Genomic DNA, 13,995 nt, shown 5'->3' with positions numbered 1-13,995 from the left:
CCCCCCCCCCCCCCCCCCCGAAAAAAAAAAATTCCCCCTGCCCGTATCAGACTCCTGTTCAGCCTCATCTCATTCAGGCTTTCTGCATTTGATTGCCATTCCAGTTCAGTAGTTGCTTTGTGTGCTTTGGTAGCTGGTAGGGTAGAATTCAGCTCATTAAATTGGCATACTTGGCTATCTAGCATGTATTGATGGGTTAAAGCCTTCTTAGAGCCTGGCACCTTGTGGTGGAAATCGGGTGTGATCAGTGAGCTTCAGATCAGGCCTGCGAATGGCATAAAGCCTGTCCTGAAGTGGCAGGTTTTATCTGACTTATTACAGCTGTTCACTGTGTCTTGCTGCCTTTCTCTCTATCAAACCCAGGGCTGGCCCTGTGTAATGAGGTTAAGGACTTGCTGAGTGGCTCTGAGCTCCCAGACCTGAGTACCCACTTGCTGCTCCCGGAGGATGTGGCCCTTCGCAACCTACCCCCTCTGAAGAACGCACACAAGAGGTTTAACTTTGAGCAGGACAGACCCATCCTCTCGCCGGTGGAGGAGGTGAGTGTGGGTAGCCCTGCCTCGGGGTTCAGGCTTTGGCCAGGTTGTCTCGGCCAGAGGTCATGCTGCTGTGGCATGCCCCCTGTGGCTCCCCCCACCTCCCCATTTAACAGGGTCTTGTCCCCTGCAGTCCGTGATTCGGATTTGCTGCGTCCGGAGTTTCGGCCACTTCATCACCCGCTTGCAAGGCAGCATCCTGCAATTCAACTCGGAGCTCGGGATCTTCATTAGCATTGCCCAGTCAGAGCAGGATAACTTGCTGCACCAAGCTGAGGCCCAGTTCCACATGGTGAGTCAGAAGAAGCTAATTCTCTGGGCTGCCACCTGAGCCCAGGGTTAGCTTCTGTTCCAGCTAGTAGGTATCTACATATCATCCTGTTCCTCTCACTTGAGTCCTTGACAGGACCTTAATACATTTCCTTTTGTGACACGCTGCTATGTTATTAGTGACTTAGTTTCATGGCTAAGTCATCATGCAATGAGAAGCCCATCTTACCCGCCTGCTCCTTGAAATTCAGCAGTGTATGTGCCTTATAACGGCCTGTGCACGCACCAGTATGCACACAGCAAAGTGCCCGTGCATACCTTTAGCGCCTGTGTATGGCAGCTACCTTTCCTCATTTCCACCCAGCTCCTGTGCCTAGTGTGAGGGAAGGTTGGCCACGTTCCTGTCTGCAGGAACCACAACGCAGCTAGGTCTGTTACTGTCTAGACTTGCTTGCTTGCTTGCTTGCTTCTAAGAGGATAATCTGCATCCCCCTGGAGCACTGCCTGAAAAGTCCCAAATAGCTGGTGTGTTAATAAATCTGCCTTGTGCTTCTCAAGAGAGATGCAGAATTCACAGCCCTGGAGCTTGCAGCACAGCAGTTCTGTACTGCCCCTCCAGCCCACTTGCATTTCAAGACAGGGGACTGTCTTAGCAGGGAGGTAGAAATCCTAGACCCATCTCTTAGGTCTGTGGACAAAAAGCTGATATGGGTGCGTTTCTGGTTCGGAGGGGAGGCACATGACTTGTGAGGAGAGACTGAGGGAACTGGGCTTATTTAGCCTGCAAAAGAGAAGGGATTGATAGCAGCCATCAGCTCCCTGCAGGAGGGTTGCTAAGAGGATGGAGCTGAACTGTTTTCAGTGGTGGCAAATGGCAGAATAAGGAGCAGTGGTCTCAAGATGCAGCAAGGGAAGTTTAGGTTGGATGTTAGGACAAACTTTCTCACTAGGAGGTGGTAAAACACTGGAACAGGCTATCTATGGAGGTGGTGGAATCTCCATCCTTGGAGGGGTTTGTTTTTTTGTTTTTTAAGGCCCATACAGACAAAGCCTTGGCTGGGATCTAGCTGGGGCTGGTACTGCTTTGACCAGGCAGTTGGACTAGATGTGACCTCCTGAGGTCCCTTCCGTCCCTCATTTTTGATGATTTTTGTCAGGGCTACTTCCCACAAGCTACTAGCACACAGTAACACCTTTGGCTTGAGTGAAGCCAGTGCCCTGCAGGTGAAAGCTTCCATTCCCAACCCCCCAAGCCATTCAGTTCTCTCCCATTTTTCATCTCTTGTGACCCCTGCCAAGAGCAGCTTGTGCTTTTCCTACTCATTTTATTTATAAGCTTATTTTTCTAATTAGGCTGCTGAGGAAGCTCGTCGGAACAGATTAATGAGAGACATGGCTCAGCTACGACTGCAGGTATGGGACCATGCTCCTCGCTGGCTGCCTGGCCTGGTGACTTTGCATGGACAGCCTTATGCATGAGTAAACCTGGTCTGCACATCTTATGCTTAGTGCACTTACCTGTGGGAGAAGAGAAACCCTAGAAAAAGTTGTACTGTCTGCATGACTGCAGCTAGAGCAGGGTTTCAGCAGCCAGGATTCCTGGTCTTGTTGCTGACTTGTTCCGTGACCCTTTTTACCCATCTGGAATAGGGTTAAAGAGATTTCAGAAAGCTTTGTAGGACTCCCTAAAGTTGGGTAGCTGGATGTGTAAGGTACTATAGATATGAAGCATCATTATTATTAAATGCTTCTATAAGGAGGCTCTTGCTAGCTGTCCTTCAAAAAGATGCACCTGATCTATTATCTGTTTCTAGCAGCTGACAAAGTAGGTTGTTGCCATAAAACCATATGCCTTTCTGGACCGGTTACTCCAAGGTTCAGCCCTGCCCTGCCTCATATGTCCAGGATACAGATAGGTTTGAATGGCTCATTCTGTCAGTTAAGGGGGGAGAAGAAAAATCTGCCCCTGTATCAGGCAGTGTGTGGAGTGGGTGCAGGCTCCTCAATAGAGTTACAGAAAAATGTGTATAGTTTTATCTATGTGGGCACCAGATGGGATCAGCTATATCACCGTGGAGATGGTTATTTAAATGCAGAGGGTTGAACTTCCTGCAGGGTTGGAGGGAGAGAGCTTTTGCCATGCACTGGATGAAAGCTGTCAGGCAAGATCAGGTGGGCATGTTCTGGCTACATGGTGGGGAGCAGAAGGTATCATCGTGGGGTCCCTTGCCCTTTGGTTTCCATGCAGACACCAGGAGAAGTTCTTAATCACATGCTGTTGCTGTCCTATTTCAGCTGGAGGTTTCTCAGCTGGAGGGGAGTCTGCAGCAGCCCAAAGCTCAGTCTGCCATGTCCCCTTATCTCGTCCCAGACACCCAGGCTCTCTGCCAGCACCTTGGCATCATCAGGCAGTTAGCCAGCAGCGGGCGGTTCATCCTCATCATCCCTCGAACAGGTAAAGCAAGCTGCCTCTTACCACCTGGTGGAGAAACTTGGCTTGCACTGTCCGAAAGGAGTAAAAGGCAAAGGCTTTGACTCCCACTGAGAGATTTTTGACTCCCACTGAAAGCCAAAAAGAATTAGCACTGATCCATAGCAAGGACAGTGTTTGCTGTTGTGGGGTGAACTCCACTGAGATTTGGTTTGTATAGGGATGATCCTTCCTCAGGCAGGTGGTTGGACTAGATGACCTATGGAGGTCCCTTTCAACCTGGTTTCTCTGATGCTGTGAGTCGTGGCCTTTAGATTCTCAGTAGAGGCCTGTCTGTTAGTTCAGAGAGGATTTTTCCCTGCCAAAATTGTCCAACAAGCTTGTATAAATGCAGAAAATAAATATTGACCCCTTGAAAGCTTAGAAAAGGTGCATTCCTATGTGTTTGGATGACAGCTGACATAGCTGATGGTGGGTGAAGCCTGTGTGTCCAACCTATGTTACCTTGTGTTCGGCCCACACTTAATGCCTGGGGGAAACAGATGGGAGGTCCGTGTCTCCATGGGTGTGCCCCCACTATCCTCGGGAAGGGTCTTACCACAGCTGGATCCACCTGGGAAAATGTGGCTCATTTCTCCCTTTCACTTTCTGCTAGTGATTGATGGCTTGGACTTCCTGAAAAAGGAGAATGCAGGTGCGCGAGACAGCATCCGGTATTTGGAGGCTGAATTTAAAAAGGGAAACAGGTAAGAGCAGACTGTTCTCTTTCCCCTTGTTTTTAATATAAAACCTTGACACTGTGGCTACCACCAAACGTCCGTCCAAGAAACATGGGTGCAGATGCAGTGCGATGCACTCGTACAGTTTGCTTGCTCAGGAGTGAAATGCAGCCGCTTCTAGGGTGCCATGTTGCAGCTGTTAGCTAGCACCTGACTCTACCCAGTGTTTTAGGATGGGACTCAAGGAACTGTTTCTCTAACTGAATTGCAAGTGAATATTAAGCAGGCAGAATATAATAACCTCATTGTCTTGGCCAAATTCCCATAAGAATGAAATGGCTGAGCTGCCCGCCACACATGCAGACTCATTAAAATTAGCTGCTCTACCAGAGATCAGACAGTTGCCACCTCCTGATCAAGAAGGGAGGTGGAAACAGCAGCCTCCATTATAATGAATCAATAATACACAGATTAACCCTGGTAGGCAAGCCAGCAGGGCTTCCTTAGAGGGAAATTTGAGAGTAATTCTTGTAGCACTCATTGAATCAACAGAAGAGCAGATAGATGAGTCATGTGTTTCTAATTAGGTGAACTGAGGCCCCTGGCTCACATTCATTTAAACGTGCAATGGGCTCTGAGCCCTGGTCCTCCATCGCGACAGTCATGTCTCCTGCCATTCCACACAAGAGGCACAGTTTTGGGAGTGGGGATCAGATTCCAATCATGCCTTACTTGCCAGTTCCAAGTGAGCCTGGGATCATGATCCCGAGCTCCTCCTGCCCCAGCAAGTAGAAAGCCAAGTGCCTGCAAGTCCACACCGGGGCCAGCAGTCACTGATTGTTGACTCCAGACTGTTTCCTTTGCTTTTCAGTATCAACCTTAACCCTTTTAACAACCTCTGTGTGGACTCATTGAATCCTGTCTCTTCCCAGGTACATTCGCTGTCAAAAAGATGCTGGGAAAAGCTTTGAGAGGCATAAATTGAAGAGACAGGATTTAGATGCCTGGTAAGTTTCTGGCTTAGCGCATGGTTTTAGATGGCTCACCTCCTCACTGCCTGCCTGTGAGGTGGGTTTGGGGATTAGTCTCAGAGGCTGTTGGATTTGATCCTGTTGTTCCGGTGGCTGTCAGATTTCCCAAGCAAGGGGCAGTTGTGGTCCCAGGACACCTGGGTTCTATTTCCAGTTGTTTCATGAACTGCCCTGTGTGACGCTGGGCAAACACTTTGCCCTCCGTTTCCTCTGCCTCCATTTTCCTATTTCATTGCAAACTTTCAGGAGTTGAGATCTGCCTTTCATTTCATATGTACAGGTCCTAGTGCAATGGGACCATGCTTTTAGTTTGGGCTCGTAGGTTGTACTGTAAAATAGGGCTCAGAGACTGGCCCCACCACCTGCAACTCACTCTGCAGCTGCCTGTACCTCTTCCAGATTTCTAAGCCATCACCCTTTGCACAGATGGCTAGTAACTGAGTTTTATGTTTTACTTCACTGTGGCAGGAATCTCTATAAAATATTGGATAGCTGCAAACAGCTGACGGTGTCACAGGGGAATGGAGAGGATGACACCACAGGGATGGTGACCATCATAACTGGCTTTCAGCTGGACGACCCCAGCGCCTTCTCTTCTCCAATGCAGGTGAGTACCTTGCCGTAAAATACCTCTGTTAAAACAGCTGACGAAATCCGTCAAAGTGCCAGGTTAGTAACAATGCTTGCGGTCTTACAGTATTTTCTGCCTAAGCTCATTCTTGGTAGCAAGCACCTGGATTCAATAAGTCCTTCCCTTATTCTGGAGCCCCTTTTTCCATTCTGGTAGAGCAAAAGGGCATGACAGTAATTCACACTGCTTTACACCAGTCTGGTGTTGAGTAAGGGGACTCAAAGGGGAATGAGAACTTGATCTTATGGGTTATGGACATTTAGCTGAGTTCAAAGCTGCTGAGGTAAGAACCTGGTGTGTTGACAACCAGGGCCTCTGGCTAACCTTGCTCCTCTGGAAAAGAATAAGCACTTCCCTTCTCTTCCACATTCTCTTGTTACCAATCTCGCTCTCTTTGGGAAATTAAAATGCTCAACATTAGTTTGTACTAACGTGGGTGACATATTTGGGGCAGTTCCACCATAGTCAAGGTGGGCCAAATAAGGAGAACTAAACATAGTGGGGAAGGAACAAAGGGTTTGAGAAGAGTATCGGGAGAGATTTCCCAGCCCTGAGAACTGCCTGCAGTGGAACTGTCTCCAGGGCACTAGGAAAGCACCTGATCAGCAGAGATTTAATGCTGGACTGAACAGAGCTCTGGATCCACAGAATGTGGTGGGGTCCATGGCCTGTTTTGGGGTGTTGCTAGGCTTTTCCATCCCAAACCTGGAGAGTACCATACTGATTCTTGCAACTTATGAAACTCCCTAAAACTTTCCCCTGCTGTGGAACTAAAGATGGTGAAGAGCAGTGAGACTGAGAGAAATGGAGCAGCTTGCTGACACTGCATGGGGACTTGAGAGCTGGGTTCATTTCTTGGCTCTGCTTTACATCCTCTGGGTGAGTCCTCCAGTGTCTCTGGACCTCAGTTTCCCCATCTCTACCTCTCAGGGATACTGTGAGGCTAAATATGACAGTGCATGTAAGGTGCTTGGATAGGGCCTGATTCAGTTGCTGGTGTTTCCTGTTTGTTGCATGGGTGCTGGGTGGCTGTTGTGCTCTGGTGACAGCCACCTCAAGTACCCAAACCAGTCCCCTGGCCCGGCCTCCTTGGCAAGGCAGAGCTAACCCTCCACATGTCCTGTTCTCGTTCGCAGTCTGCTTTCCAAGCAGCAGCCAATGCCAGCGTGGAGATCAAGAACGTGCTGGAGTTCTACAAGCAGTGGAAGGAGATGGGCTGACGGGCCAGAGAGCGTGGCGTTGGTGTACCTTTCTCTCCCCCTCTCGGAAAGCACCGTGTCTGAACGAAGGGAGCTAAATCCCGGCGATGCAGACATGAAGCAGCAGCAGCCGCCGCAGCCGCAGCAACCATAACCAAACCAACCGAACCGAACCCTGCCCCCCTCCAAATCCAGCTCTGGGCACTCTCGCAAAACACCCGCCAGCTGCCCCCCCATCCGAGCAGATGACTGCTCGCCCCCCCTTGCAGCGCCGACTGCTCTGAGAACAGGGGGGCACCTCGGGTGCAGCCTGGAGAGGGCTGCCCTTCTTGTGGGCAGGGACGGGCGAGAGATGGGCCGCTGTCCATCCCCGCCCTCTCAAAGCTTGCTCGGGCATCTGAAATGGGCAGGCAGCTTCTCCTCTGTAACTATTTAAAATGACAAAGAAAGCCCCAACACAGCAGGGAAGGAAAAGCTCCTGGGTTGGAGCCCTCGCTCTGTTGGGAACCTGGTGTAGGAAAGCGAAGGTCATCTTGCTTTTTTTTTTTTTTAATTATTTTTCCTTATTTTTTTTCCCCCTTTGTCCCCTTTTAAATTCTTAGTCTCTCGCTATTACAAATCCAGTGGAGTTCCTTTTGGCAGTTCTAAACACTTGTCACACCTTAATGAGAAAAAGGAAGCGATGATACTATTCAGAAAAAAAAGCAAAAGCAAGAAGAAATAGCTCTTTATATTCAAAATTTTTAGGAACAAGCTTATTTATTTGCCGCTTGCCCTGGTGGTGGTGGGGGTAGCCTGTAGAGAGATCTGTCAACTGGCAGCCTTCCTCCATCCCACCGAGGGGTCCTGCGTGTGTTCCTTGCTTCTGTGCCTGTGGCGTGTTGTGAGTGGTGACAGACCCGACGTGGTCTGCTTGAGAGAGCGGAGAAGAAAAGGCCTCTTCCCGCCTGCTTGCTTTCTTCTTCCGAAGTGACCCCCTCCCTGGGCTCCCAGCAGCTGGAGGATCCATTACTCGGGACCTTGCCATGACTCAGGAGGCAGATTAGGAGCAGCAGATATCTCTGCTCTGTGGCCGTGGTGGGGTTGTGGGGAAGGGAAGAGGTTCCTAAGCCATCAGCTCTCTCTTCAGCTGGCGATCTTGGTGATGCACTTCAGTATAAAGCAAGAGAGATTTGCAGCGCTCAGGTGATCTCATGCTAGGGGCAGGGAAGGGAAATGCCACAACAGCTGCAATTCAGTTGTCAGGCAGGACTGGCCTGTGCACCATTCATTCAGTCGGAGCCAGTCTGCTGCAAAGGAAAGACCAGGTCTAGCCACAGGTCCCATTTCACTGGGTCTGTCACCAGCCTCCATCGAACTCTCACCTCAATACCTGCAACGAGGCCAAGCAGTGGGATAAGTTAAACCAGCTCCTGGCAGTTGGGACCGATGCACTTTAAGCCCAGATGTGTCTCCATCCATCCACACCAACAGCAGCTGCAAAAGGAGTTAAGAGCTCCCTTCCCTGCACAACAGGCTGAATTTTGTCTCGACTGGCAAAAATACAGACTAGTTTAGGACAATCGGCCATGCAGACATCACAGCGTGCCAGCAGGGACAGAATGCCTCATTGTGGTTTCGACTGGTTTGACTTGCCTCCCCAGCTGTTTCGGTTCCTTCGCAGCTGCTGCTCAGGTAGAAGTGCCGAGAGTTCAGGTGTAGCTGGAACCAGCTGCCCAATGCCTTTGAAGCTGTACTTCGAAGTCCTAGCTGTATTTAAGGTGTGGTGGTTCTTTCCCATCCCACTCCCTGTGCAAAGCAGAGCTGGGGGAGATAGTGCTGCCTACAGATTCCCTCACTTCAGCTTCTCCTGAAACCCGTGGTGCTTTTCACTTCGGCCAGGCCAAGGCAACAGCATAAGCAAATGCACTGTGCAAGGACTTTTCTTTCTGCCCGGCCAGGGAGGCATCCCCAGGTGGAGCCCAACCCTTGGTGTGTGCCGTTTGCTGCAAGTCACATCGCGGTTTTCTTTTGAGAGCTTTGTTTCTCTGTTTTTTAGTTTGTGCTTTAATGAATGGAGGTGCAAAAAAACAAAAGCCGTATCCCTTACTTGGGATAGCCCCCCCCACCTGGGCATACAGCCCCAAGCACTGATGGCTCAACCATTTGTGCCCTATAGATCTGCCTCTCTTTTGACGTGCTGCTGGCCAGGTGGCTGAAATTACACTCCTTGGTTCCTCGCAAGCATAGGTCATCTCCGAATTTGCCTGGTGAATCTTTCTCTCTGGAGCTCATGTCAGCTGCCCAATTCATGATGGAGAACCAGCTGGAAGAGGGCAGCAACCCGTCACCTCATGAAAGCAAGACCTCCAAAGCAACTTGTGTAGCAGCCAAGCATGTCTACTGAGAGATTTGCTGCTTTTTCCCCCTCCTCATAGTTACGGGACATGCCGGTTTGGTTTTGTGAAGAAACAGGAATCCTTCAGATCAGGGCTCTGGATCCCAATGCAGGAGTGACTTGCTTTCTTGCTTGCCATGGCTGAGGAGAGCAGTGCACCCAGGACTGAGCAGAAGGCATTGGCATGGTGGGTGGCAGCAACTTGCAGGTTATACGTGAGGGGCTGGAATGGAGGAGCTTTGTGACAGCTGATGAGGAGCGAGGATGGAGCTGTGCAAGGAGGAAGGAGACTTCTGCGAGGAGATAGCTGAGTCAGGCTGACATCTTGGCACAGAAAAGACCTGGTCTCTGAGAACAGATCAGCCACAGGAGCACGTGGCTGGGCTAGGCTGAGCCATCCCACTGCCTGGCATTGGGGGTCTAACTTCTCACCGGAGTTTTTAACCTCCCGTTTATTCTGCAACTGCACATGTTGCTCCCTCTTCACACATCTGCAGAGGATCTCGGCGTGCTGGTTTTATCCAAGGGCAGGAGTTGAGCCTGGTCCACGTTCCTGCCTCAGTGCAACCTTTGTGCAGGTTAACTCAGTATTATCACAAGCACCACAAAGAAGGAAAAAGCCCCCGGCCTTTCTCCAAACAGGAAATCCTCATAACCAGCTGGTGGGGGAATCCATCTGGCTGCCCCTACCTCATCAGCCTTCTCTGCAGCAAGGAATTTCCTGTGCCCCAGCCTGGGTGAAGCGGGAACTGAAAAAGGGACACACGTCTCCCAGGACTGGGATGGCCCAGTCTGACAAGCAGGCCCCGCGGAAGACAGCCGGTCACACTCCCTTCCACGAGACAGGCTCTAGCAGCGCTTAGATGGGAGGTCCCACTTGATAGCAGAGGAGGATGCTCTGATGTCCTGGCCCTGCAGCTCCCACGGGGGCCAACCTCTGGATGGAGAAAGAAGGACTCCACGGGCTTGTGCCAGCAGAAAGGTTTGGTCCTTTGATCCCACACCCCAATGCAGATGCCTGCAAGAAGCTGGCTGCTTCTCGCAGGCTGGCGCAGAAGCGGGGCACCATGCACTTCTCTGCGGATAGATGGGAAACTGTGCTGTCTCCTGGGTCACAGCTCTGCCTGGGGCTTCCTCGCCCCAGGGCCTGCGTTTCCACCCAACGCAGATTAACTCCACCCTGTGATGTAGCTGCTGTCTCGAAGTGCAGCATGTGAGCCGTGCAGAACCAGCTCTGCTCACCCAAATGGTGCTATCTCTGCAGCCCCTTGGAGCTTGCTAAACCAGCTCCGAGCTACATTGCTGGGGGAGAGGGAGGATGATACCCATGAGCTCAAGAACCATTGTGTTGCCTTGGCTGGGGAGAAAAAGCAAAGCCAAGTGCTTTTGTTTTGCTTTTAAGTTAACTGTCGTGGATGCTTCTTGGGTTTGGCTTTTCCTTCGCATCTCCGCTGAGTTGGACTCCTGGAAGCATCGGTCGAGCCCACATGGAGCCACGGGATCGGGCGCGGCGACTGGGGCCGCGTTGGCGGCTGTGCCAAGCGACTGCCCTACCGCCCTTCTCCCCGGGTCCGTCATGCCTTCCCGCGATTGCCATATCCCACTTGCTGCTCTCCGTTCTCACCCCCCTCACCAGCCAGCTCTGTAAGGGGCGGGGGGAATACAGTGCGCTCCAAGATTTGAGACCTGTAGCTTGCCAGGAGACTTGCTGTAGGGGTAGGACCCAAACCCTGGATTGTTGTAGCACAAGCGAGGCCTGGCCTGTGGGTCCCCATCTTGGGATGGGAGTGAGGAGTGGGCGCGCGCTAGGGTGTGCAGCACCAGCCGAGTCCGCCGGAAGCGAGCAGCCTTACAGGGTGATCCGTTACCTGCCGGGATATGTGGGCGGGGGCCGCAGAGGCGGTGGGGGGCTCAGACCTCTGGTTTCATGGCATGCGTCTGACTGTGTGATTGGAACACAACTGACTGGCTTAATAAAGTACACAATGTTTGTACTTCTTTATCGCTGCCTTCGTTACTTCCCCCTACATTTTCCCTGTACCCCCTGTTCGGCCTACCCCTGGCAGGTGGTACATCCGATTGCAACATCCGGTGTTTCTCAAGGGGCATTTAAGCGTCCCTTTCAAAAACTTCGCTCTCTCCCTTTTACTCCATAGGGGAGGGGGGTAGTGGTTTTTTCGCCTCTTCTTTCGTTCTGAATTTTCAAGACTTCTTTCCCTTTTGGCAAAGCTCCAGAGTGGCAAAGGGAGGGGAAGAAACCATCTGAATTCTCGGCAGCGAAGGAAAAAAAGGTTTGAAAAACAAGAACCTTTCAGACCCTTGTTTAAAAAAAAAAAAAAAAAACTTTGTAAAGTGGGAGGCAAGGGAGCTTGCGGGCAAGACCTTTCATTAGGCCGACGGCCTGCCAGGGAGAGACCTGGGCAAGCTTTCGAATGTGGGTGAAGAACGCACTGCAGAGATCAGAGACGATGTGGGTTGGAAGGGACCTCAGGGGTCACATCTAGTTCAACACCCTGCTCCAAGCAGGACCAGCCCCAACTACATCATGCCGCCAAGGCTTTGTTTAGCCAGGTCTTAAACACCTCCAAGGATGGAGATTGCACCACCTTGGGTAACCTCCAGTGTTTCATCACCCTGCTAGTGAGGAAGTTTTTTCCTAATATCTAACCTCAACTTCCCTTGCTGCAACTTGAGCCCATTGCTCCTTGTTCTCTCATTTGCCCCCACTGCGAACAGCCCAGCTCCATCCTCTTTAGATGGAGGGAGTTAAAGGCTGCTATCAAATCCCCTCCTTGGTCTTCTCCAGACTAAATCAGCCCAGTTCCCCCATCCTCTCCTCACAAGTCATGCCCCCCAGCCCCAAACCATTTTAATTGCCCTCCACTGGACTCTCTCCAATGTGTCCACCTGTCTGTAGTGGGGGGTCCAAAACAGGACACAGGACTCCAGATGTGGCCTGACCAGTGCTGAATAGAGGGGAAGAATCACTTCCCTCCACCTGCTGGCAACGCTCCTACCAATGCAGCCGAATATGCCATTACCCTTCTTGGCAACAAGGGCACACTGCTGGCTCATATTCATCTTCTTGCCCACTGTCACCCCAGGTCCTTTTCTGCAGAGCTGCCCAGCCAGGGAGCCCCCAGCCTGTACCGATGCGTGGGATTGCTCCGTCCTAAGTGCAGGACTTTGCCCTTGTCCTCGTTGAACCTCATGAGATTTCTTTTGGCCCAGTCTTCCTCACCTCTTGCTTCTTTTCTGGACCATCCCGCCTGCAACATCACTCCAACACCACTGCAGGGGTTTTTTTAATGACTTTATTTGCCAGGGAGAGAAGGAAGCGAGGGTTTTTGCCTGGTTCCAGCTGTGAATAACAGGATGACCTATCTCGGAGGAAGATCTAAGGGCAGGGAGCAGGAAACACCACCCAGGAGAGCCTTGTTAATTCTGCAAAGGGATGGGACAAGACAGCGGCTGTTTTGTAAGGCAACGTGTTGCAATCGAAATAGAACAAAATCTGTCTTCACGCAGCTGAGACTCCAAATTCGCGTGTCTCACTACCCCTCACGTGCGTGTTTTACACAGGCTTGTCTTTTCACTGGAGGCTCTTGAAAGCAGGGATCCCAGCCTGAACCAGCTGAAAAACCCCACTGAATTGCTGTTGTCCTCTTTAAACATCATGCCTTCTGCCAGCCTGGACGTCACAGCTCCGGTAGGAATCAGTATGTGCATGTGCCCCATCTGTGCAAGGAGGGTGACCCGTCTGGGTGGCATTAGCAGCCCAGTGCATGGGACAGGACAGCTCTGAGCTCCTGTGTTCGCTTCCCAGCTTTGCCCTGGACCTGCTGGTGCTTCACTCAGTGCTGGAGGGGTCTGCAGCTGTGCAACAGCTTGCCTCCCCAGCTCCCAAGCCAGTTCAGGGACCCTCCATGCTTTATTCATAGATTCATAGACATCAGGGCTGGAAGGGACCTCAGAAGATCATCGAGTCCAGCCCCCCGCCCAAAGGGCAGGAAGTCAGCTGGGGTCATAGGATCCCAGCAAGATAAGCATCCAGTTTCATCTTGAAGGTGTTCAATGAAGGCGCTTGAACCACCTCCGGTGGCAGGCTGTTCCAGACCTTGGGGGCTCGGACAGTAAAGAAGTTCTTCCTTATGTCCAGCCTGAAACGATCTTGAAGTAGTTTGTGACCATTCGACCTCGTCATCCCTTGGGGCGCTCTGGTGAACAAACGTTCCCCCAGATGCTGGTGGTCACCCCTGATAAACTTGTAGGTGGCCATCAGATCACCCCTGAGCCTGCGCTTTTCCAGGCTAAAGAGCCCCAGGGCTCTCAGCCTGTCATCGTAGGGTCTGCTTCCCTGACCTCTGATCATGCGCGTGGCTCTTCTCTGGACTCTCTCAAGCTTCTCCACATCCTTTTTGAATTGTGGAGCCCAAAACTGGACACAGTACTCCAGCTGCGGCCTCACTAAGGCCGAGTACAGGGGGAGAATGACGTCCCGGGATTTGCTTGAGAGCAAAAATAAAAATGTTTGTGCACTCCCTGCTCCTCCATTGCAGAAATCTATTTTAATCCGTTTTTAAAAACACACTTATTCTCTAAAGCAATTGGCTCCAAAATGTGGTACCTCTACTTTTGCTATTTACACACTCTCCTTTTTCATCCCTAAAGCTATTTCTTTCGGATTTGGGGGTTCCCAGTTCCTGTCATCTTGCTTTAGTTCAATCTATTCTAGATGGAGCTTTACCTGACGATTGCCTAAAAACGAGGCGCTGAACGCCGCTGCTTAGCGGCGTTCCTG

The 13,995-nt window shown here is 51.2% G+C and overlaps 1 protein-coding gene across 7 annotated transcripts in view; it reads left to right on the top strand.

Annotated features, from left to right (window-relative positions):
* Positions 1–11,262, top strand: part of SMG5 (SMG5, nonsense mediated mRNA decay factor) — a 34,317-nt gene extending 23,055 nt beyond the window's left edge. For 3 of the 7 annotated variants that reach the window (XM_025195015.1, XM_025195014.1, XM_025195018.1), the window contains 8 exons: positions 364–539; positions 670–828; positions 2,160–2,219; positions 3,102–3,261; positions 3,893–3,983; positions 4,889–4,963; positions 5,456–5,594; positions 6,755–11,262. In XM_025195015.1, the coding sequence (XP_025050800.1) occupies positions 364–539; positions 670–828; positions 2,160–2,219; positions 3,102–3,261; positions 3,893–3,983; positions 4,889–4,963; positions 5,456–5,594; positions 6,755–6,838 (944 nt within the window). In that variant the 3' untranslated portion in view covers positions 6,839–11,262. Of the gene's footprint in view, positions 1–363; positions 540–669; positions 829–2,159; positions 2,220–3,101; positions 3,262–3,892; positions 3,984–4,827; positions 4,964–5,455; positions 5,595–6,754 lie in introns of those variants that run through there. The other 4 variants (XM_025195017.1, XR_003092303.1, XR_003092304.1 and 1 more) reach the window with 4 other exon arrangements.
* The last annotated feature ends 2,733 nt before the right edge of the window (positions 11,263–13,995 follow it).

The sequence above is a fragment of the Alligator sinensis genome, unplaced genomic scaffold (genome assembly GCF_000455745.1).
Source record: "Alligator sinensis unplaced genomic scaffold, ASM45574v1 scaffold811_2, whole genome shotgun sequence".
Lineage (NCBI taxonomy): Eukaryota > Metazoa > Chordata > Crocodylia > Alligatoridae > Alligator > Alligator sinensis.
This window is presented reverse-complemented; position numbering and strand designations above follow the sequence as displayed.